At 41.6% G+C, this 25,369-nt stretch overlaps 2 protein-coding genes across 3 annotated transcripts; both read left to right on the plus strand.

Annotated features, from left to right (window-relative positions):
- The first annotated feature begins 598 nt into the window (after window positions 1-598).
- Window positions 599-20,651, plus strand: CLPX (caseinolytic mitochondrial matrix peptidase chaperone subunit). Of its 2 annotated transcripts, XM_027688351.1 has the most exons (14): window positions 599-720; window positions 4,257-4,417; window positions 5,855-5,972; window positions 10,526-10,680; window positions 11,512-11,671; window positions 12,882-12,923; window positions 13,400-13,576; window positions 14,738-14,902; window positions 15,206-15,294; window positions 15,830-15,994; window positions 16,924-17,223; window positions 17,357-17,449; window positions 17,681-17,787; window positions 18,803-20,651. In XM_027688351.1, the coding sequence occupies exons 1-14, from the start codon at window positions 654-656 to the stop codon at window positions 18,891-18,893; spliced, it is 1,890 nt and encodes a 629-aa protein (XP_027544152.1). In that variant the 5' UTR covers window positions 599-653; the 3' UTR covers window positions 18,894-20,651. The 2 variants fall into 2 exon arrangements, with proteins under 2 accessions (XP_027544152.1, XP_027544153.1); XM_027688352.1 differs by lacking the exon at window positions 12,882-12,923 and having other exon boundaries at window positions 600-720.
- A 176-nt stretch (window positions 20,652-20,827) lies between these two features.
- PDCD7 (programmed cell death 7) lies at window positions 20,828-25,255 on the plus strand. Its single transcript, XM_027688100.1, has 5 exons — window positions 20,828-21,551; window positions 22,645-22,783; window positions 23,122-23,358; window positions 23,974-24,061; window positions 24,424-25,255. Exons 1-5 carry the CDS (start codon window positions 20,850-20,852, stop codon window positions 24,539-24,541), a joined length of 1,284 nt encoding a protein of 427 aa, XP_027543901.1. The 5' UTR covers window positions 20,828-20,849; the 3' UTR covers window positions 24,542-25,255.
- Window positions 25,256-25,369: the final 114 nt, after the last annotated feature.

A 25,369-nucleotide genomic window follows, 5' to 3' on the forward strand; every position in this document is an offset into this window, starting at 1 on the left:
TAGCTCCGTTTAATTGGTATGTGATAAACAGGTGAGCTGAAACAGAGCTATAGTGACCTGCCGGTTAAAGGTGCGCTCTCCGTGAGACATGCCCAAAGGATACGCTTCATTAGACAATATATATTTATACGTATTTATATACCCTGCTTGAAGATCACCCCACGACACGGTGCATCATCTTCTATCCACTCCTAAAATCGCTTCGTTTTGCCTGAAGTTTTCCACCCTCCGTCTCAGCTTGATATTTCCACGAAAGGCTTTTTAAAAAATTACTTCTGCGATCCAAGGGAAATACTCCTCTCATGTAGTGTATAGGAAGAAGAATAAAAGCCAGGAATCACCTGAAATAATGGGTGTTTTGGGACGATAGAGGGAGCCGCGGGCAGACCGAGGCAGTCGCTCGCAGACTACATCTCCCATGGCGCCCCGCGGCGCGCCCGCGCCCACTCACCGCCTGGACTACACCTCCCATGACGCTTCGCGCGGCAGGCCGGCTGCTTGCAGGCCACCGCGGCGCGCGATGGCCGCTGGGAGCTGCAGTCCCGCGGTGACGCGCTAGGTCGTGTCACGGAGGCGGGAGGGGGGGAGTTACCGGGGCGGGCGGCGCCGCCAGCGAGGCCTTGTCGGCGGCGGGGGGAGCGCGGCCGCTCGCCATGTCCTGCCACAGCTGCGCCGCCGCCGCCCGCCTGCTCGGCTCCACGCTGCCCTCCGCCCGCAGAGGTAACCCCCACCCGCCACCCCGACCCGCCCGCGCCGCGCCCGTCCGGCCCGGGCCCGCCGGCCCCGCGGCCCTGAGGGGCAGCCACGGCCCCGCCGCTGCCCTTATCGCGCCCTGGCGGCACCGCGGGGCGACTCGTAGTCCCTCCTGTTAATCGTTTGCTGGTGCAAATGTCTGCGTTGTGCGATGTGAAGCTCCTGGGGGTTTGCCCTCGCTGTGGGAAAATACGTTTTAGAATAGAGTTTCTATCCACAGAAGTGATGCTCGGCAGCTGTTGGGTGGAGTGTGTTACCCCGTGGTGCGAGTCAAGGAGTTTAATTAGCTTAAAATCGCTTAATTAGCTTAATTGGTTAAAAGCCTACCTTTTTTGCAGCCTGGACTTGAAATGTTTCTCATGAGAACTTGGTTTCGATGAGCAGAAAGTAATTGTTTATTTCCAACTTTGTAGAAGAGAGACTGTGCAGACCACTTGCTGGAAGCTGAAGTGGTGGGAGGATGTTGCTTTTTTATTGGTTTTGTCCTTTTTCTGTTGAAGTGGTGGGAGGCTGTTGCTTTTTTACTGGTTTTGTCCTATTCCTGGTGTTCTTGTGGGTACTGAGAGTTGACAAACCATGGGATGCTTTGGGTGAAAGGCAGACCCCCCCCCCAAAACTGTGGCCACATTTGCGTCAATATTTTGAATTATTGGACCCTTGGCAATGTCCTGGATGAGTCAGAGATGATTTGTTGCCTTTGAGAGTTGAGTGAACTCGTTGTAGTTGACTCTACAACTCAAGACATCACCTGTGCTGGAAGGTTTAAAACAGTACTTTCAACCCCAGCCTGTCCTTATGTAAACCCACCAAAAAATAAACTTTAAAGCAAGTAATGTTCTGGTTTCACTTCAGAATTATATTTTTTTAAATTTGCATTTTTTTGGTCAGAACTAAGATTTAAGAGGGTTATGCAAAAAAAACCAGATGAGACTAAAACACAGATACAGAGTAATACAATTATCTATGTATCAATTTTCCTTGGAAGTTGTTTAAAAATAAGTAAGTTTTATTTTGGTGCATTTCTTGTAATAAATTATGTTTTCTGCCAGGTGCTTTATTATGTCAGAAAGATTTTAGGCATTGGCACTTCATTTGCTGTTGCTGGTTGGTACAAACTTGAGAGTGTTCAGAATGTGTGGGACAGACGAGCCTTCACTTCTGTCACAGTCTCCCCCTTGCTTTCTTGAGCAATAGATTCTTCCAAGATATCTGAAAGTTGGCCCAAAAGTCAGTATTTATTTCGTCAAGTATCAATTAAAGGTTAATAAGGTGTCAAGGAGCTTCCCGTCACTTCTTAAGGCACTAATCCGAACACCCTGGATTGATTCCAACTTTAGAGACACATCCTTTAAATTTACTGCTCCAAAAAACCCACCTGAGCCACTGCCAGGTGTGTGAGTGAATGTTGGCAGCTGTTACACATTGGAATATTTACCAGTATCTGGATCATTCAGTGGAAGCTGCCAGGCTGGAATGTTGATTTCTCCTGAAAATCTACCTCTGGGCTTATTTATGCAAGAAAGTAGTTGTGATAATTTTCTTTCTGCTTTGTTCTGTAATTACACAATGATATTTTGTCAGAAAAACACCACTCAGACCTCACAACAAGCACAGGGACGCAGCTTTTCAGCCACAAGCTGATGTAGCAGTAATATGATTTTTTTTTTCCCCTGGTTTAGCCTTCCCAGCTCAGCACTCGACACTGGACATGGCTTCATAGTTCATCCCATACAGTTCTCAGTGCATTTTCTGTCTCACAGGAGCTCTCTGAATTAAAATCAGGTCTTTTTAAGCTGTTTGAACTTCTGTGTTAGTGCTTCATCCTTACTCCACAGGCCAAATCTCCCTGTGTTGCAGGAAAGTTGGGTGACTTCAGGTTTTGTTCAGGGGAGGGGAGGTGGTGGTGGTTGTTTTATTTTAAGGGGTCTTTTCTCAATTTCTAAACCAGCTCTCACTAAAGGAACCATCTATGAGGAATAAGCCTCCAAGACAAGAACAGCTCTTGCATTGTAAACACTCTCCAAAGCTTATTCTTTACTGACAAGTGCACTTGGCACAGGGAGCCTTTGGAGTTCTCTGCAGACTCAGTTGAAAGACACAACTGCTTGGGGAAGAGAGCCAATATTTTTAAGTTTCTGTGATGTTTTCATGGTTTATCCTGTGTAATCTGGAACGTGTTGCAGTGGCACTCAGCAAGGGGAATTAAGGATGGGAAAGCACACTGATTGTTGTTCCTCCCTCACGTTTACAGTAATGCTATTAGACATTTTTAAAAGATTCATTTTTAGTCACATTAAAAATAGCTGCAAGTCCTCCTCAGGTTCAGGAATCTTAAGCAGTATCTAAGTTAATAAACCAGCTTTAAATCTCATTTGGTGCTGCTGTTTTGGTTGTGACTTTTCAGAGGCCTGTGAGAGTTTTTCTGGTAACTTTAGGTTGTCTTCTTTATTTTCCTCTTACAGTAGGTGAATTTTTTGAAGTGTCCTCTTCCAGCTAAGTTTCCACCTCTTTGTTGTCATTGTTACCTCTTTCAGAGCAAATTAACTGTACTCTTCTTGCCATTCTTTTTATTATTTTTTTAGAAGAGTTTTGGAGTTTTCAATAGGATTCTCTCATCTCTGTAACAGTAAAACCACGTGATCAGCAGGTCTGTAATTATCATTGTTGCTGTACAGCTCTGCTGTCAGTAAGGCACAGAGTCCTTATCAAAAGCAGAGAGCAAACGAAAATTTGCCTCTTTAAATGAGAGAGCTGAGATATGGATTCCAGGCTGTTGTTGGTGTTGAAATCACAAGCACAACATATGTTGGTACACGTCACAGCCATGAAATGCAATCCTGCCCGTGTTGCAAGAGGAGGAAAAGGCTGTTTAGTTTCTCAATGAGGTTTTTGTTTTTTCATGTTGGCTGTAAGGTCTTTCAGGAGCTGAAAGTTAAGATTACGCTGGATTTACCTTTGCCAAGTAGGACACGGCCTCTCAGTTTTCCTCGGGACCAGTTTGTTGTCAAGTGGTGCCTCAGATTCCTGGAAACGAGTTTTTAGGAGAGTTCCCAAGCAAAAGCCAAATCCAGACATGCGTTCACTGAGTCTGAGACACCCTTTTGGCAATTTTTGCATAATAAGGAGACACTTCAAAGGTCTCTGTCTGACTTCAGGGGTTGAATTATTTCACAATAAATGCTGTGAGTTGATTGTGTTTATCATTCTGAGGATCAGTTTCATAACTGGGATGTTCCCTATTTCATGCCACAACGGGACTCTCCATTGTCTGACATTAGAGAACCTAAAATTACTTTTGGGTCATTTTTGGACAATCCAGGCAACTTTAATTGAGATGAACATTAAGGTGGTGAAGAGAATTTATTTTGGATAATTGAAATGTGAGTGTTGTGTTGCCAAAACCTTTGAGCTGCATTTAATGTAAATACATTCTGGGATTGGGTGGCATCGGGATTAGAACTGGAGGATTTTTTTAATGTTTAATTTCTGTGTTTCTTTTTCAGGTATTACGTGTGGTCGTACGCGCATCCCTGTTTTAGGAAAACTTGGGACTTTTGAAACTTGTTCCCTAAAACGAATTCCTCTTAGGAACTTTTCAGAAACACCAGCATATTTTGCTTCAAAGGATGGTGTGAGCAAAGATGGTTCTGGAGATGGAAACAAGGTAATCTCCACAAATTGAGTTTTTCAATAGTTTATGTAAAATGTTCCTTAAATTTTTTTAATTGATTTTTTACTTAGAATTATCATGACATTTTTGCCAGCTCTTGATATTTCCAGTCCTTCAAAATGCTACAACAAGATAAATTGTGTTGTGAATTTTTTAGCAGAGAAACCTTATAAACGTCCCACAACGCTTTTCCCGGATTTATAAATCTTTTTACCCAGTGTAAAGAGACACTTGAAAACTTTATAGGATGTTATAAATCCACAACAGGTTTCAGGTCTCAGGAAAGAGTAGCCATCAGAATTATTCTCCTTCAAAAACCTGCTACTCCCAAGTAGGCTTTTTAAAGTAAGTACATTTTAAAATGTCTGTGATTTTTTTAGCACCAATTTGGGAGTTGTGTTAAGCAAGACAACTCTGTGAGGACATGAGCTCTATTCTTGTTAGTCAGTTATAGTCTGTTTTCATCCTGGTTGTTCTCTATAATTATAGTTAATAAACAGCTTCTTCAGATAAATGATTACCTGAGAATAAAACTGCTCTTTAGTCAGCAAATAACATTTTGAGAGTTCACAGGCAATAACTTTGCCTTAGTATGGTGTGTTGTGATACCTGAGGAATTGTCCAGATGGCACAGGTGTGTTCTGAAGGTTTAGATTCAAAAAAACAAATAAAGAAGATAAAAAAATTTTAATAGTATTTTTTTCTTGCAAAGGGTTGTGAGGAGAAATGAGTAGGCAAGCAAGGTTTAAACAATGGGGAACTACCTTAGAAAAGGGAAGAGAGATCTTTGCTGTTTCCTAAAATATCATAACTTTCAAGAAACAAAGTATGAAGGCATAGAACAGATATAGATTTTAAGAAATTATAACCTTGAACACCACTAAACAGGGTAACATGCAGAAAGACAAGTAGGATTTTACCTTAGAAGTAAAAAATACAATATTTCCAAGCAATTTGAGATGCTTGTTTTAGCACAGATGTAGCATGGCTACACCTGTCAAGGGTGTGAGAAGAGCTGTGGCTTCAGAAACCATTAGAATCAACACAGTTGAGATAATAAAATTACTCTCTAAATAAGATTTGTTTTCTTCTCTGGCATTAAAACATTGAAATACACTATTAAAACATTCTTGGCACAGTTTACCTTGTTATTGTTCTAGTGCCAGTCAAGCAGTTCTGATGTAGGTATGGGATACCTTTTCTGTGGGCATCCAAAACTGGCAGACCTGGGAAATTCAGATGTGTGCACACTTCAAGGTGTTTATGTCGTGTTCCTCTGAGTTTTCAAAGCCTTTAAACTATCCTGACAACAGTTATTTCATCATTCAGCAATTGCAGTATTCAGATTATTTGATTCCATAAGCACTGTGTGAAATGCCTGCTGTACCAGCTCCATTGTTTCGGGGCTAATTGTCTGGAAATCTCTTTTAGAAATCTGTTGGAGAGGGTGGGAGTAAAAAGTCAAGCTCTGGAAACTCTGGGAAAGGAGGGAACCAGCTGCGCTGCCCGAAATGTGGTGACTTGTGCACACACGTGGAGACCTTTGTGTGTAAGTCTGAGTTTTATCCTACCTAATTATATGATGTCAGAAATCTTGTTATGCTTAGTTTGGCCCTGTTGGTGTAATCATTTATTGTCTCTGTGGGTACATTTGTGTTATTCCTATGATGTGTGGGAATATTATGGTGGAATTCAGATTGTAGCTGTGAATGTGCAGTTCTAAAATAGTTTGCTGCATTTTATGCATAAACAATACCATTTGAAGTACTGGTAGTTGTCTCTGTCTATTCTATAAATATATACTTGTATATATGCACGTTTGTAATGTCTGTCCTTTCTTTCCTAAATAATAAAACTTTAATCCTGCATGTACTATAACCAAAGTGCTTATCCAGCAGAGGAATTAGTATCTGACAGATGGCTTAATAGAACAGTCTTCTGTGGCAAAGTCAGATCCATAGTACATTCCAAACAGAAGGCCCACTAGAAAATCCAAAATGCCTGTTCTCCAGCAGCAATAGCTACTCTTTTTTTGGAAGTATAATCCAAATTAATGCCAGTTATGCTTTAGGTTCTATCAGGCTTGAAGACATTTCACCTTATTTCAGCACTACTGAGACCAGCTTAGAAAACAGTTGTCAGAAAGCAAACACCCATTGTTAGCTGGTGGGGCTCAAGGAGGAAGTACCAAGGCATAATCAGACTTGTGCACTAAGAAGCTTAAGACAAGGTCAGCATAAACGTGTTCAGCAGTTGTTCATATCACAGCTGGTGAAAACAATGAGGGGATGTGCTGTTATTTGCTGCTACTCATTTAAAATTATCTAAAGTCATGAATCACAAGGGAATTCTGTAGTAACAACAATGTATTTATTTATCTTGAAGGATCAAGCCTCAGTTTCTTTTTTTTTTTCCCCAGAAACAAAGTTTTTTCCTAGTTTGTTTGAAACTATAGGCAACAATGTGCTCTGCAAAGTCTGGGCCTAGTCCATGGAACTAGAAATATGATCCTGTCTGCTGTTCAATATGCTGGTCTCTCCCTGGACTAGGTGTGGTTGGAAACAGTGGAAGGATTTTTGAGCTCATTTACCTTCTTATGATTCATGAACAGGCAGAGTCATTTTGAAACTCTCTCACTTCCCTGGTGTGTTGCCCTTGGTGCTGGAGTTTGTGCTTTTGTCTGGAAATACCATTCAGGCATTGCCCTGGAACCATCACTGTGTATCCCTGGAAAGCAGAGATGTGGTTTATTGTATTGTCAGTGTTGCTGGGAATATTTAAGCATGCTTGAAACTTTCTTAGGAAGAGTATTTATTCATACTAACATTATGGGAGAAAAGGTCTGATATATACAATCTAAAATTCATTTGAACTGCAGCATCAGGATGGCACAGGTTCTGTAAAGAGCTTGGGACTGAAAACCCACTTTTCTCCAAAATTCCTGTGACTCATGGTGAAGTTTTCTCAGGACCTGTGTCTTTTCTGGTTTAGTCTGTTCATTTGAGCATGCTGCTTCCCAGCCAAACTGCATAAAGCAGCTGGAAAACAGAAGAGCTATGTTCTAATTATCTTAAAAACTATTTGAAAAAAAATAAACCAGAAACGAATAAGGAAAAAAAAAATCTGTCCTGTTCTGCCCAAAATGACTGGGTTGCAGGTTGTATTAAACCTACTGTAACTTGATTTTTTTGGATAAGCTTTTGATGTTGCTTAGTCAGGAAAAAATTACGAATTTGCTCAGTTCTGCTTTGAATTACCAATCTGCTGAGGCTTAAGTAAATATCTAAAGCCAAAGGAAAACATGCAATTAGCATTTGTTTCAGTATAAGTATTAGATTTTTGAGAGAAGTAGGGAGACAAAATATTGAATAAAAGCCACATTCATTAGCAAATTAATTGCCATTGAGTGGCAGTGTGACAGGCTGGTCGTCCAGTGGAGTTTGTTTTTGATGGGGCTTCACTTTGTATCTGCAAACCTTGCCCAGGGAATTGCTTGGCAATGGTTTTCCAGTAATTACCAATGAAGGGAAAATGTGATGCAAGCAACAAAATCATTTTGCTTTGACCTCCTTTCTCAGCAGTTCCTGTATTGTTTTGGGTTGTGAAAGTCTGTAAGGAGTTTGTGATCAGTGAAATAAGACGTGAGCTCAGATGTAGAGTGAAATCCAATAGCAGAAAAGCTGATTGGCATAAGAAGCTTTATTTAGATGCTGCTTTTACTGTCTCCACCTGATGCCATCAGGACTGCATCCTCCAAAGCAAGACTTCCCTGCCACTGTACATCAGTAAGCAATTAGTTCCCCTGCTTTCATTTTCCTGATGATTTTTACCTTATAGCAGTTTGATAGTGGCCCATTATCTCAACCCTACGAGTATGTTTAAGATTAATCCTCCAGTTGTTCTGGTTTCCTGTGCTATAAAAACCCAGCCTTTCTCTTCAGCAAGGTCAGCTCACACAGACTTTAGAAATCCCTCTGCAAATGCAGCCTCTGGGGTAATGTTGCCTGATTTGAAAACAACACTTGACTTGCATTTTGGCACACTGTAAATATTTGCAGACGTCTTTATGACAAGGAGGTAATTTTATGTGAAGGTTCTTTGCTGTGCTTTGAAGTGTTTGCTAAAAGAAAATATAAAAACGTGGCAGTATTTAAGATTAGCAAAGTTGCCTGCAATTTTGGATGCCCAGATTTAGGGAGATAACAGCGCTTAAAGTTGGTGTCCTTGCATTTCAGAGCCAATTCCTCAAATTTTTTTTGTTCTGTTAAAGCACATATTGATGCTTTTTCCCCAGACTGCTGTGTAGGTGATAGAAACTGCCCAGTCTCATGTGTTTGATTAACAGAGTCTCCTCTCCAAGGCACCCCACACATCAGTTTCTCTACAGACTCTATTGATCTTGCTGAAAATTAGGAAGTTTATAATAACCTTCCTTTGTGCTGCTTGAAATAATTGATAAGCATACTCAGTTTTTTTAGTGGATGATGTTTTAAAGATGCACAGCAGTGCTGTTACGGCCTACTCTTTATTTTCCATCTTTTTAACCATTCCTATGGGTCTGTAAAGGGAGCAACTGTTCCTCTGGCTATTCCACCCTAAATAAAGCATTATATAAAGAAGCACAACAGCCTCGTGGCTCTGTTGCCATCAAGAATATCAGGTGTTTGGGGTGAGCACTGGGAGAAAGGCTGGGTTGTTTGTTTTTTTTCCTACAATATTGTTGCTAAATAATAGTTACGTTAAGAGGAGTGGCTGCACACAAGTGGTTCTCCATCCAGGCAGATAAATCATTTGGAAGGTTGCCAGGAGAACTTTCAGGCTGTTACACAAATTTTCTTTGGACTAGAGTTGATAAAGCTGTGATGGTCACAGTATTAGGTGCTTCATTCTTAAAATAATCCATTGTCCCTGCTTATCCAGGTATAAGGTGGGATTAATAGTAAGAAAAACCCCACCCACTCCTCTTTTGCTGATGCCAGCTCCGTGGAGGCAACAACAAGTTATAAATAAGCAGCTTGTTTATTGCTAGAGGGTGTTATTATAATCAGCTGGTGCTACAGTGTTCAGACCATTTTCTAAAAGCCTTTTATGATTTCAGAAGTTTGGACATTGAAATGTTTCATGTGGTTGTTTTGCTGCATTACTTTGCTTTTAATTGAATGTATTTACAAATATATTTACTTTAAACCAGTCCCATTGCATGTGATTTGCATTTAATAGCACAGTAATATGGTTAGAAAGGACCTAATCTGAATTGCAAATGTATTTTATTATTCTTCTCTGCTGACTATTTTTATTATTTCAACTTTGCTTTTCCAAAGTAAAAGAGAAGCAGTGCAGGTTCTAGTTTTCAGGCTTTTGAAACCACTCTTTGCAGGTAACATGATTTCTTGAGACATAGTTCACAAAGTCAGCGAGCGGTAGGAGGGTTTAGCTTTTGGAATTTGAAAGAAATTTGTTCCACTGTTGACAGTAAAAATAAATAAGCAGAAGATCTTACAGAACATCCAAGTCCTGAGGGTCTGTTGCATACCACAGCTGCCTCTGGGTGGGATGAGCCCTTTGTGTGACCCCACTGCGTTCTCTGTCCTGAGCTTGGGTGACTCGAGCCTGACTCACAGTGTTCCAAAGCCAGTGGGATGCAGGACCAGGAGCTGCCAAAGCAGTCTTTGATATTCTAGATTAGCTTCCCCTCACCTTAGTCTGTCCCTAACCACAATGTTTCTTTTGCTGTTAGTTTGAGAGTTAGAAACAATTTCTGTAAAAAGCTCTCATTAATTTTGCCTCTCTGAGGTGCGAAGTTTCCTATCAAGTGTAGTGCTACTGGAGAAGTATCAAACAGATTTTTGCTTTTAAATCCCTTGTTTGATTGCTGTCTATGATTGCTGTTGTGACTTTTTGGGGCAAACCGTATTCCCTCTGTGTCAAATTTCATAGGCCAGTAATTGCTTTTAAATCTTCTAAGGTGAAGGAAGGGGAAGTGTGTGTACACAGAGTGGCTGTGCTGTCTTACAGGTGTTTGTCCTGTGTGACAAACTCGGGCAGTTCACTGAATGCTGTCAAAGCAATTCCTCTCACCATTTTGTTTCACTTTTTCTGCAGCTTCCACCCGTTTTGTGAAGTGTGAGAAGTGTCACCACTTTTTTGTTGTACTGTCAGAGGCAGACACAAAAAAGAGCATCATCAAAGAGCCCGAGTCAGCAGCAGAAGCTGTGAAATTGGCATTCCAGCAGAAGCCACCACCCCCACCGAAAAAGGTACCTTCTTAATTCCTTCTTAATTCTTGTCCCTTTGTATTCCAGCAGGGTGAAATGCTTCACTTAACCCACATCAGGTGTGTAAAGGGCTGCTGTGACAGAGCAACAAACAATAAAGATGATTAGCTCAAGGTTAAACCTGTGAGAGCTGTGTGACCCAGCAGAGCACTGATAAAGGGAACAAGTAGATCCAATAAAAGTATTTGGGCTTGTTTCCCTCTACCTTTGTCTTGTGACTGAAGTCCAGTACCTTCATTTTCTTCTGGGGCCATGAGAGTAACCTCATCCCTCACCAACCAGAGTATCTTTGATTTCCTGCTACGGCCTCACGTTGTACATCCTCGTTTTAGCAGCTTCCTTCTGTAGCTGCAGAGCCTTTTATTTGGCCTGGTTTTGGGTGAGAGCTATGGCTGCTTAGCTTGTGACCATCTGAAGTCATTTGGTTTCCCTCTCCTGATTAGTGAGGGAGCTTTTGCTGTTTCTCAGTTCCTGGTGGACTGTCGTGGTCTCTGAAGCTCCTTGATAGGCCTCTTTTAAGAAATTAAGTATTCTTGAAATTTCTGTTCCTCTTACAAATTCAGGGGAAAATGACTGTGTCTACACAGTATTATTAAGGCAGAACTGACAGATGCAATGTGATTGTGTAAGAGCCATGTTTTTTAAGTAAACCTATCCACAGGAATATATTTTGGTTTTTTAGATATTGAGTTTCTATTTCTCAGGTCTGTAATGGTTGGTTTAGATCAAAGTCCCTCTTTGGCACAATATACTATTTTTTTGTTTCTCTGCAAGGTGATTTAGAAGTGTTGCTAAGATTGAGTTATTTTTCAGATTTACAACTACCTCGACAAATACGTTGTTGGTCAGTGTTTTGCCAAGAAGGTGCTTTCAGTTGCTGTGTATAATCATTACAAGAGGATCTACAATAATATCCCAGCTAACCTGAGGCAGCAAGCAGAAGTTGAAAAGCAGACTTCTTTAACTCCAAGAGGTTTGTATGATGTTTGGTATTTTTTGGGTCAAATAAAACTTATCATTTAAGGACGCTAACTTAATAAATCTGAGAAGGATTTACCTTGACACTAGATGTTCTGTAAGTGAAATGATCTAAAAGAACTTTTGTTAAATTTAATTTTCACTGTGAACTTCTGTGGTGTATTTAAATGGTAATCCAGAAGGTTTATGGTGCCTGGAGTATTGCCTACTATATTAAATGTTTAGCCCTTTTCTTTGATACATATTATTAGGTATTCTCCTTTAACTTTCTAAAGCGAGCCTCCTAAATTTTTCTTTCTAATCTCATTTACTGCTTAACAGTAAATCTGCTGCTTAAGCTGCAAGCAGCAATGCAGGTCAGGAAGGTGATATTTTGCATAGGTAAATTGATGAGTACTTAGATTTCTAACCTCAACTGCTGCTGCTGGCAGCATCCAGTGGTCACCATAGTATTGTTCCATATCTAGCAGGTATAGATGGAGCTACTCTTGGCAGTACTTTTCCTACTGAGTAAGTGTGTAGCTATGTTGATCTAATTTATTTTTAGAAGTAGGATTAAGTTACCATCTCTGACTCAAAGTGTGCCTTGGTTTTTTTTTTTTAAGGTGTTTTGTTCTGTCTTGCAAAAAAAATACCATGTTAGGCAAACAGAAATCTTTCATTTTGTTAAATTTACATAAATAAGACTTTAAACTGAGGAGGGAATATTAGTAGCGCTGTTCAGGTGATTTTAGGAGAGCAGTTGTGTACCTGGCACCAGGAAGTTCCTGACCCTCCACAGGGAGATAACACTGTGCATACCCAGAGAGACTGATAATGAATGTTTATAACAAATAGTACTTTGAAATATGTAAAGCCTTACATTGTAACACTCAGATATAAATGGGAGAGTTTAGGAAGCCTTTTCAAACAAAATTATATTATTGCATTTTTTCCCTTCTATAGGTGATTTTAAAGTGAAAATCTAATCAGAGGTAACAGATCATTACTGTTTTAAGAAGTAGAAAGCTTGCTGTCATTTTAAAAACATGCAAATTGGGTTTTGGGTTATTTGACAGCAATAACAACTAGTTCATGTGGGGATTTCTTGCTAGAAATACACTCATAGACAGTGATGAGATGTATTCAGAAGAGGGCAAGAGGTGGAGAATTTATAAACCTTTATAAACTTATTTTTTTATTACTGTTTTCATCCTCTCTCTTAGAATTAGAAATCAGAAGACGGGAGGATGAGTACAGATTTACAAGTAAGTGAACTCTCTCCTCATGTCCTCCTCTGAAATACCTCCTCTTGATGTTACTGTAGAATAGTCTCTAGTTACTAGTTTGAAATGCTGGGTAAAATCCAATTCTTGTACTCTTTTCATCATAGAGATCAACAATTTGGGTTTATTTCTTCTCATATGTTAAAAAAATAAAAAATTACAGTTAAAATGAGTTAATTTGTAAGGACTGAAAATTTTGTCTTGTCTTTAAATGTAGAAGAGTATTTTTAGGTAATCTACTGTACCATTAGAAATTCTTTTCATACATGCTTGTGCAAAAACATGATTGGAACTCATGTTTTTGTAATAACTGTGCCATATTTCTGTTGCAGTCCAATCTGTAAACATCTGTACATAGAGAATTAGAGATTTGCAGAACAGACCAAGCTGTTATTGTGTATTTAAGGTAATGACAGACCTTGTTGGTGCTCAAACAGTGCTGTGATTGTTCTCTTCAGAACTGCTGCAGATTGCTGGAATCAGTCCACATGGGAATGCGTTGGGAGCATCAATGCAGCAACAAATGAACCAGCAGATACCTCAGGAAAAACGGGGAGGAGAAGTACTAGATTCACCCAACGACGACATAAAACTTGAAAAAAGTAATATTTTGCTACTTGGACCAACTGGATCAGGTACACGGCTGCATGTTTTTATAGGTGTCACATTTTTTGTGGAATTTGCTCTTAATGAGTGATTTTCCTCTTCTGTAATTATTCCAATTTGGTGTATAAAAAAACGAAACTGTGAATTTCAAACTGGGATTTCACTGCTTTCGTGCCACGTTAACACACTAAGTGGCCTTAAAAAGGAAGGAGCTGTAGTCGTGTGGTTTTCTTTTTTTTTCTATTTTTAATGCCTGTATTTACTGACCAAATAAAAGATGCCACTTTGACGAAGCTGGAATAGAATGCATTTATAGTTTCTCTGCTTTTGCTGGCAAGCTGAGATGCTGCAGTTAGAAAGAGTTGTTTCACCTCTGGGACAGATCAGCTGCAGGGGGTTGTAAAGAGAAATTATATTGTGTGTTCGTAAGAAGTGGGAGTGTTTGTGCTGAAGTGATGGCATTTTGCAGACTGTTTGGGAGAACATTCACTAAATAATATTTTAATTCTGTTTCTTCCCAACTTCAAAGCAGGAGCAATTGGACTTTGCACTGCACCCTGAGTGTCTGCAAAGGACTACTGATTTATTTAATCTTTAAACTCTGCAAGTACATGTGTTCTGGTTTTTATATTGTGTGGCGTTTTATTTGTGACACTGTATGCATTTCAAGCTGCCTTAAATGTGCACTGTTCAACTAAAATCAGAAATACAGCTTGCCAGTGTAAAAAAACACTAGTTATGAAAACTATCTGCCTTGGAAAGTATTCTTATGTGAATATATGAACATGCTGGCATTGTTCAGAATGTCTGATAACTGCAATGATGATCCTATGGTAAATCCTAGAGTGGTTTGGGTTGGAAGGGACCTTAAAGCCCATCTCATTCTACCTCATGCCATGGGCAGGGACACCTTCCACTAGACCAGGTTGCTCCAAGCCCGTCCAACCTGGCCTTGAGCACTTCCAAGGATGGGGCAGCCACAGCTTCTCTGGGCAACCTGTGCCAGGGCCTCACCACCCTCACAGGGAAGAGTTTCTTCCTAATATCTCATCTAAACCCACCCTCTTTGAATTTAAGGCCATTCCCCCTTGCCCTATCACTACATGCCCCTGTTAAAAGTCCCTCTGCAAATATTTGTGTGCTCTCGAGAAATAAATGGCAGTTGTAACATGCAGTTTTTATTTTACCAGGTAAAACCTTGCTGGCCCAGACTCTGGCTAAATGCCTGGATGTACCCTTTGCTATCTGTGATTGTACTACCTTGACCCAGGCTGGCTATGTTGGGGAAGACATTGAATCTGTCATCGCAAAACTCCTGCAAGATGCCAACTACAACGTAGAAAAAGCCCAGCAGGGTAAACTTTTACTGTGTGTTAATTTTACCCAAGTGCTCAGAACTTTTAAGACCACCAGTATTTCGGTAATTTATAGTCCTCTTGCACGTACCTAAATTTTAACACTTTAAATCAGACAGACTTAGAGCTCTTCTCAGGTTTATTCCATCTTGTACTTTTGTCCTTGTCCATAGTTGGACAAAATGCCTATGTTTTTACAGTTTACAGTAGGGAAGTAGAACAGTCTGCTGCTGTTATTCCCTGTAAATTCTTGCTCCTATTAAAAAGTGGGGTCTTCCTTAAATCCATTCTCTGTAACTGCAGGAATTGTCTTTCTGGATGAAGTAGATAAGATTGGCAGTGTCCCTGGTATTCATCAGTTACGAGATGTTGGAGGAGAAGGTGTTCAACAGGTAAATACTTCCCTGGAGTGATTTTTACTTCTTAAGTGAACAGCCCATGGAGTGGACATATCCTGTCATATGTCAAACAGCATGGGTATTTATAGTCATAGTTCCTCAGTTCCTTAGTTATCACCTTTGAATCCCTCATCTTTCCTCTTGACTTTGGTCATTCAAGAAAATAAAAGCAATCTGAGAGTGGCTTCATTGAAATGCTTTAATTGAAAAACATCTTGGCAGCATTCAGACAGCAAGTTGCATAATGTAGGCAAGATCAGATAACATTTCTCATTTTAACAAAACTCTTAGAGCAACTCATCACTACGTGCAGCTCATAATGTCACAATAGGAGTCACATTAAAGAAAGATTTTTGTCCTTGACTGGGATTCTCATATGGAAAACTTGTTTCTTTAGACACTTACTGTAAAGGCATAAGGGAGCAAAAAATCTAAGTACACCTGTGAAAGTAAGCACAGCGTTGTGTGCCCTCTTACATGATGCTACACAGAGGAATTTTTCATTGCTTATTTCTTCTCTCCTTCTTAGGGCTTGTTAAAATTACTTGAAGGCACAATAGTAAATGTTCCAGAAAAGAATTCTCGTAAACTCCGCGGAGAAACGGTGCAGGTGGACACAACGAACATCCTCTTTGTAGCTTCTGGTGCTTTTAATGGTCTTGATAGAATTATCAGCAGGAGGAAGAATGAAAAAGTGAGTGCATCAGGCTGTACCTGAGCTGAAAGATCATCATCTTAATTACCACTCACAGTACTGACTTGTAAAGGTCTTGCTATATTTGTAAACACACTGAATTTGTTTGTTTGAGCTAATGGTGCTAAAACGCTGTCATTATCTTAAAATACCTGGTCATGCAGTTCACTCTTTCGTATATTGGTGTCTTGGGACAGAGTTCTGGCTGCAGCTTTCTGGAAAAATGTGGACCCTGTTTCTAATTTGACTGAAATATTATTCATGTTAATGTAGATTTTCACATAAACATATTTGCCTGCATTTGCTTCACTTATGAAGTGTCACTGATATTTGTAAACTGACCAGGACACATCACTAACCTTCTTTATTTTAAGAAAAACTTGCTCTTAGGCTCATGTATTGATCCTTCACTGAGGGTCGATGTTATAAGAAGCTGTGTGCAAGGGGTCTAATTTTATTATAAGTAATTTCTTGAGCTTGAATTAATATGTAATGGCATCAGTCAGTGCAGATTTTTTAGTACACATGGAAAGTGATTTATTTACATCAAGAAAGAGACCCCTGGTGGCCTAGTGGTTAGCGTGCAGGACTTTCACTGCTGCGTCCACGGGTTCAAGTCCTGGTCTCCTGGCCTGATGGAGGTTGTTAGCCCTGTGAGGCCATCCATCTATGAGAAGGACACTCTAAACAAACCTACGTCCTGAGGACCTCACTGCCATTGTCCAAGCTTGCTTGGCCCCGGCAGATGAACCTTAGGATTAAAGGGTGGGCTCAGTTCAGCGCAGGCTGTGTCTCACCTAAAAAATCCATTGCGCAGGCTGGAAAGGTAAAAGACCTTTCCCCAAATCTTCGTTCGCGAAGATGGGCCATTATACATCAAGAAAACTCAGTTATTGCAGTTCTGTAGCAGAACCATGTTTGTTTTGCAGTATCTAGGATTTGGGACACCATCTAACATGGGGAAAGGCAGAAGGGCTGCAGCAGCGGCTGATCTTGCCAACATAAGTGGGGAGTCGGATCCACAGGAAGATATTGAGGAGAAGGATCGCCTGCTGCGCCATGTGGAAGCCAGGGATCTCATAGAGTTTGGCATGATTCCTGAATTTGTGGGACGTTTGCCTGTGGTGGTTCCTCTGCACAGCCTGGATGAGAAAACCCTCGTACGGATTCTCACGGAGCCCCGGAACGCTGTGGTCCCTCAGTACCAGGCTCTGTTCAGCATGGATAAGGTTGGAATCTTTATTTGATGACTCTTCAGAATTCATGTTTATAAATACAGTGGTGTTTCCAGTAATGCTTGCACTCAACAGACTGAGTTATAAATGAAATAATTAACTGAACTTACCATTTTTCTCTTTGTAGTGTGAATTAAATGTAACTGAGGATGCACTGAAGGCTATAGCCAGACTGGCCCTGGACAGAAAAACTGGTGCCAGAGGTCTTCGATCTATAATGGTGAGTAAATTAAGTCTTACATAGAGTAAATTAAGCTCCCTGGAGTTGCGTGCCAATTTTCAGTCAAAACTTCATTTAGCTCTAACTCTTATATGGATACAATAAGTCTTTCTAAAATTGGATATTCAGAGTTCTTCCAAGAAGAATCTTTACCTCTGAAAATCACTTGTGACCATATTGTTATGTAGAAGAGGGTGTACAGAAATATTTTTCCCTCTATTTTCTTTGTAGGAAAAGCTGCTGCTGGAGCCCATGTTTGAAGTGCCCAATTCTGACATCGTTTGTGTGGAAGTTGACAAAGATGTTGTAGAAGGCAAAAAAGAGCCAGGATACATTAGGTAAAACCATGACAGAAGTAGCAGAACAGACCAGTAATACAACTAGACAGGTATTCTTATGGGACAACACAAATCCATGCACACAACCTAAAAAAGACCCAATGCTCTGTATATTGTACACAGCTGAATTAGTGCCCATTCTGTCCTAGAGGCCTTAGGTTTGTAATGCTTTAGTTTTTAAACAGAAATTTAAAAATAACATAGATGAAGTTACTTTAAGGCTTTTATGTGTGTATACCTGTAGAAATAGCAGTAAATTATAAGCTAACAGTAAAAACCTGAAATTTAATTGTGACTGTACTGACATTTCTGAAACAGAACTGTTTCCTTCCCCCTAGTTTTTACCACTGAAGTGGTTTTTTGATACAAGCTCCAGGCTACTGCAGTTTTCTGCATTACTCGTGCAGCAGTGGAGAGCCACAAAGGCACATCTATTGATTTGCTGAACTCTTGTTAAAATAATCAATTTTATATTGTAAAGATCATGTTATGGTAATGATGTGGAATGCTGAAAGCACTGGACAAATCTGGATTAAAAGGAAACAATTTTTGTGAACAGCAGATGGAGTTGAGAGAGAACGGGTCAGGTTAAAAACAGGTTAAAAAATTAGTTCCTAAATTTCAGTTCTCAAATCTAGTAATTCTGTCTTGCTTTCTACCCCTGAGAATGTTTTTTGAGTGACTTTCTCCTCTGAGGTACATGTACTTATCTGCCTGTGCTGAAGCTTGGCTCAGCACACCTGGTGTCTCAGAGCATGGTGGGAGTGGAAAGTGTTACACTGATGCTTTAAGTGATTTTGTAGAGGACCAGAAGTATTAAATGTATTGATTAAATCAAACAACTTACTGAAAATCAGAAGGTTAATTGAATTCAGTTAATGAGACTGTGTACTGGTGGTACTGTAAATGTGCACAGCACCGTTTCCAGATCAGAAGGTCAGAACTTTTTCCAGAACTTCTGGAAACTGTTTTTCCCTCAATTTCTAATGTATCTGATCATTTGTTTTAATTCCAGGGCTCCCACTAAAGATTCATCCGAGGAGGAATACGACTCTGGCGTGGAGGAGGAAGGCTGGCCCCGACAAGCAGATGCTGCAAACCATTAAACACTGTCAGAATGCTCACCTGCATAAAGCTCACTGGGTTCTTTCCTTATGATTGCCTCTGGATTCAGGCTGATCCTAAAGGATTGGATCTGTCTCGGATACGATACGTGATGAGGAACTTTATCAGCTAAATCAGATCGTGTATCTTATTGCAGCATCACCTTGATTTGATGGACAGTGTGGACTGGGATGGCATAATGCTCAAATATGAATTGTATATTACACTTGTTCAATTAAAATGTATAGCAAATACAGCAGCACCTGCACTGCTCTTGGCAGAAACTAAACCAGCAGTGCAGGTGCTGCCAATACTTAGATTTTACAATAATGTTACTCTACAAATGGGAAATCAAAATTAATAATTAGTAGAGGGTGAGTAAACTATCTTAGCTCCTCGTACAGCTCACAGGGGTTTGTTCAGGTCAGTGTTAGATTCCTGCTGGTGTTTGAAACTCAGTGGGTGCTGGAGTGACTTGTTACATTGGTGGGGGAGGAAGCCCTTTTGGAAAAACTGGGACACACTTTATGACACTTCTGGGAGATTCTGTTAAAATGTGACACTGGTTTGTTACAGTAATTTGAATATCCAATAATACTGTTCACATCTCCATTGGGAGTTAAGCTTTAGTCACCTTGGATACTGTGAGAGAAGGTGAAGTCAGTAATTTGCTAATTCTCCAGAGGGGTCAACGAGGTTCCTCGGAACAAGCAGTAAAACCATCTGAATTTGGACGAGAAGTCGCCATAAATTTTTAAATATTAATGTTCTAATATAGTACATTTTGTTTAACGTATTGGAACTATCATGCATCAATTTTTTGGTGCCAGCTATTTGCCCAACCTATCTTATAATGTTAAGAGATGAAAGAAGTAAATGTATAATATTTTTGCTGTAATCAGTAGTGATTGTTCACAGGATACAGTGCTTTTTAAGTTATATTCTCAAATGCTAGTATTGCATCTTGTGGGTTTGTCTTTGATTTTTAGTCTCACAGCAAAGAGATTCTCCCTCTTCTGTTCTCCACCAAAATGAATTCAATCCTTTAGGAAAGTCTTTGTAAAAACACTAAAGGACCTGTATGTTTTTGATTTGTTTCAGGAATTAAAATTGTCACTTACAACTTTGTTTTGTCCTTTGGTGATAACGTGGACTTGAGTTTCCCTAAAATTTTGACTCACACTATTTAAATAAAACTTTCATCCTTCTTTTCAGTCTAGTGAATGGTTTAGGACAGGAAATGGTACTGAAAATCCATTGACCCTATTTTTGTCATGTAAATTTTATGTACTGCTCGTGTTCTTCCCTAGCAGCAGTGTGACATGCAGCTGTAGCCAGGTACAACAGATACTTCCCTTAGGATTTCAGGGTTTTTTAGGTTAAATGACCCACTAATGGTTCAGAAAAAGCTGCATTTGGATTTGAGGATATTTCTAGAAGCTTAGTCCCCCCAAAATGGGAATTTGTGGTGAACTATCTGTAACTGCATCCTCACTTTCCTTTTTGTAGAGTGAAAAAATATAACAGCTTTTAATTCTGAATCCTTTAACTCAAATCCTTTTTTAAACAGATTGAAAAAAAAAAACAAACAAAAAAAAACAACCCACGACATTTTAGGTGAAACTGTTCAACAACTTAGTTTTGAAAGTTGTTTGGAATTCTGTAACCCAAGAACTGTTTTTAAGGAAAACAAAAATGCCGTGTAACTACAGTTTGTACTTCACCTCTGGCGTTTGAATAAAAGCGAATATTCAAGCAGCGAGAGAGTTGTCATCCCTTACGCCATCCCCAGATATCTGAAGTTTTAGGGGTAGTTTTTGAAGGTTAATTTTTTTAATTAGGCGGAGCGAGAGGCGGGCGGCGGCGGGTCCTCCGGGCCGCCAGGCGGCGCTGCGGCGCCGGGCTGGGGAGCGCGCTGAGGCGGCGTTATGGCGGCGCGCTGAGCGCTGAGGGGGATCATGGCGCAGCCCCCGCCGTTCCCCGCCCGCCTCCCGCCGCCTTTCCGCCCCTTCCCGCCGCCCTTCCCCGGCCCCGCCGCCCGCCCCGCGCCCTTCCCGGTGGGGCCGGCGGCGCCCCCGCCCTTCCTCCTGCCGCCGCCCGCCGGCCCTGCAGTTGAGGCCGGGCCGCGCTTCCCGCCGGGCGGCCCCTACTTGGCGGCGGCCCCGCCGCGGGTCGGGGCCGAGGAGGAAGCGGCAGCGCAGCGGCAGCAGGACGAGCTCTGGCTGTCGCAGTTCCTGGGCCGCCGGCGCGCCGCTCCCCCTCCGCCGCCGCCGCCGCCGCCCACCGCCGCCAACCCCAGCAGCGCCCGGGCCGTGGCGGTAGCCGCGCTGGGGCGGGTGGCCGGGGTGGCCGCGCTGTGTCGGGCCCTGCGGCGGAGCGAGGCCGAGGGCGACGGGCCGGGCTGGGCCCGGGCGCGGGAGGAGGCGGAGGCGGCGCTGAGGGAGCTGCGGGAGGTCGTGCGGCCCCTGCGGGAGCCCGGATACCGCGAGGCGCTGCGCAGGAAGGCAGAGAGGGCGAGGAAGAGGAGGCTGCGCCTTCAGCGGAGGAAGCTCGAGGCCAGGGCGGCCAAGGAGGAGGCGGCGGCCCGGGCCGCCGAGCGGGAGGCCAAGATCGACCAGTGGCGGGCCAAGTGCATCCAGGAGGTGGAGGAGAAGAACCGGGTACGGCCCCGAGCGCCTGGTCCTGCCTCCCCCGGGGGCTCCTGAGTGTCCCTCCGTTTGCAGGGCGGGGTGACCAGCCAGTAATGGTGTCACAGTGGTCTGTGCCTGCCCCACACCCGGCTTTGGGCCCCGCGGGTCAGTGGGTGCCACCGGGGTGCTGCATGACTTCAGCTTGCTTGGAGACATGCCCTTTCCAAGGTCTGCAGCCCTGCTTCTTCCTTGAGAGCCTTGGTGGGCATCTCAGCTTTGCCATGCTCATGTCCTAGCCCTTGACAGTTGAGGTTTAAGTTATTTCTGAACTACTGGAGGTTTTCCTCTCTGGTCCCAAGTGTCAGCCTGCCCACTCTGCTCACAGCTACCCTGTGGTGCTCAGCACCATTTCAGTGTCCATCAGCCTTGCCTGCTGCTTTCGTCCTTCATAAAGCTTGTTGTTTGCAAGCTTTTGGGTCTCATCCAGAAGTAAAATGTCTCCAAAGCAAAAAACCCATCTCAAATTAGTCTTCCTGGAAAGTGCTGTAGGCACTTTGGTTGGTTTTTGTGTTGGTTTTTGGCCAAAGAGCTCCTGTTCTGCTGGTCTGCTGCTGGGATGGTCCAGAGCAGCTGCTGAGGAAGGGTTTGTGGTCAGACTGTGGCAGGTTAATGGTCTTTAATTGGGATTGTTTCTGTTCATTGTTAATGTTTTCCCTAAACTTATGTGGTTAAAGGCTATCAGGCTTTATGAGTTCATTAACCATCCTGGAAGTGTTCAAAAACATGGATGTGGCACTTGAGGACATGGTTTAGTGGTGAGCATGGTGGTGGTGCTGATTTGACAGTTGGACTCGCTGATCTTAAAGGTCTTTCCCAACCCTAAAGATTCCATGATCCTGTGATTTGGTCCAAATTTATGAGTCCCACAGCACTCTTTTTTGTTTTCTGAAGTCTGTGGTGGTTTAGCCTGTTTTTCTTAAAAAGGCAAGGCTGAATGGTTGACTTGTAGCTGTTGCTGTGAAGTGACTGATCTCCAGTGCTTCACTCATCTCTTGGAAAATACCACTTGATTCTTGTCCTCGAGGGATATTTCACACATCATGTCTGTTTTTTTCTCTCACAGGAACGAGAGCTTAAGGCTGCTGCTGACAGTGTCTTGTCTGAAGTACGGAAGAAACAAGCAGACACCAAGAGGATGGTGGATGTCCTGCGTGGGCTGGAAAAGCTTCGGAAACTGAGAAAAGAGGCTGCTGCCAGAAAAGGTTAATTACAAGATTTTCACCCAACTTTTTTTATTGCACACCCAGGAAATAAGATGATGAGGGTGCCCTGTGCTGACTAGCAAGGTGCAGCTTCAAAAAGCTGTGTCTTTATAATGGATTTTAGTTGCAAGAATAGCTGTAAAATGCTGAATTCACAAGTGGTTGTGTTCCTGTTTTTCCAAGGTCACTCTCGATAGAACAATTATTCTGATAAGAATTCCAGCTGTTAACAAGGTTAAGCTCATGTTTCTCTGAGATTTTGCCAGCTCTGCTCTCAAGTCTGATAACAAATCCCCTTCTGAATCTGAAAACTTAAAATCACTTCTCTTTCTCTTCAGGTGTTTGTCCACCCCCCTCAGCAGATGAAGCATTTGAAACTCAGGTGGAGAGTCTGAAAACGTTGCTCAAAACTCGCACAGAGCTGTATGAGGCTGAGGAGAGAGCATTAAGGGTTATGCTGGAAGGAGAACAGGAGGAGGAAAGAAAGAGGGAAATGGAAAAGAAACAGAAGAAGGAAAGGGAAAAACTACTACAGCAGAAACTGGAAATGGATTCCAAGCTGTTTGGGGATCCAGGTAAATTCTGCGTGCCATACTTAACAGTGTTTTTCCACACCACACCCCCATCTCACAGTCACTGAGGTTTGAAATGTAGACACAGAACTAGTTGAGAAAGAAATCCACTGGAGTAATTTATGGTCTGAGAAAAAGGTGGAATAAACATAGTGTGCTGTTAACACCTGTGGTGTAAGAGGAACTGCTCAGCTGATCAGTGTAGACTGCAGCACATCTCAAGGTTATTTCATAATGTTTTGCAAGAGAAGGTTGTAGATTAATCTGAAGTGAGGCTAAATAGAATAGATTGAAGACTTTCAGCACCCAACAGATGCTTTAGTCTGGTGATTTGGTGTGACTCAGGTAATCTGTATAGATTCAGTGTCCATATGTTCCCTTTCTTTAGAGGATAGAGGCAGGAAAAGTTTTGGTAGTCTTGGCTTTCCTCTGACAGCTCTGGTACAGACCAAGATATGTGTAACATGTAAATAGTCCCTAATATATTACATAGGGACCTGATTTCAAGTTACAGCTGGGCACTAGCAAATGAGTTGGCAAATTTGGGGCTTCTAAGACTCACTAGAATCAAAGGTTTTTCTGGATTATTGAACAATTTCTGTTTCTGTGTTTTCACAGCTGAATTCCCACTTGCCCATCTATTGCAACCCTTCAGAGACTACTACTTACAAGCTGAGCATTCTGTAGCAGCTCTTATCCAGATCAGGTAAAGCCAAACAAAGTCTTTATTTTTTTGTCAAAGATGACAAATACTGTTTGTTGAGATTGTAAAATCAGCATCCCTTTTGGTTTGCCAACTTCCAAATTTGGTTATGCAATAGATTGTGCTGTTTTTTTCAAGATTTTTGCTTGAGTCATATCCAACAGATGCTCGTGTGAGGCAGAGCGCACTTCATGCATAACTATTCCATTTAACAGCAGTACATTCGATTTTTACATTTGTCTTTTGATAGACAAGTTTCAGAGTACAATTTATAGTGGTTTGTGTATCGATCAGTGTGGAAAAACACTTCTGTGGGTATATTATAAATCTTACCAGCTGTCCTCTCAACACTCTCTCTGTTAAAGGCATGAATGGGATCAGTACTTGGTGCCAGCTGACCACCCCGAAGGAAGCTGCATCCCTCCAGGATGGGTTCTCCCCAGTCTCCCCACCAATGACACTTGGGCCACTGCTGTCAGATGATTTGGTAATAAATTATGTTAACGTTGGAGGATTGTTTCATTAAAATTACATGTGTTAAATATGAGAGGGCCCGAAGAGGAAGTCTCATCCTCTCTTTCGGCAGCCAGGTACTGGAATGTCTTTACTGGAATGTCTTGAAGAGAAGTTTTAAGAACTGTTTTTGCTGTCTGACTGTGCAGGGAGATATCTGAGCAAGCCCAGAGCTGCCAGGCCTCTCATGGTGTGGAATTACAGTCCCGCTGCAAGTTTTTGTTAAATCTCAGTCTTAATAAAGGAACATTGCTGACAGTGGTATTTGTGCCAGTATTAACATCCTATTTTTAGTGGCTTTTATCTTTATAGAAGATGATGAAATCTCCAGAAATAAAGAAATACTAAAACATATATATATACACATCATTAGTAAACATATTATTCTTCTTAAATGAAGCATGTCAAGTATCACTGTCAAAATAGTTCCTGTATTTTTGGGTGTAGAAACAACCCTATTATAAGTTTAAACAAATTCTGAAGTACAAAAAAGACAAGGTTTTTCAAGGTTGATTAGAGCAGCTGTTGACATTTTACTTTTGTGGACTAAAACTGGTACCACAACATGGAAAAAATTCCCAGCTGTGGTGAAATAGGTCAGACAACCGTGTGAATAGACACAAATTTGATGAATAAGCCTGCTGGAAAAAAACCCAATAAAATCTGAAGTCTGTCCTACTGTAATTGTTTTGCCTATATAGCTATTTTTGTATAAGGACACATCATGTCTGTAATATTTGATTACAAAACACAGCTCTATTTTGTAAGTTGTTTTTTTTGTACAGAATAAATAGAGCA

This window comes from Neopelma chrysocephalum, unplaced genomic scaffold (assembly GCF_003984885.1).
Source record: "Neopelma chrysocephalum unplaced genomic scaffold, ASM398488v2 Primary Assembly neopelma1_75, whole genome shotgun sequence".
Lineage (NCBI taxonomy): Eukaryota > Metazoa > Chordata > Aves > Passeriformes > Pipridae > Neopelma > Neopelma chrysocephalum.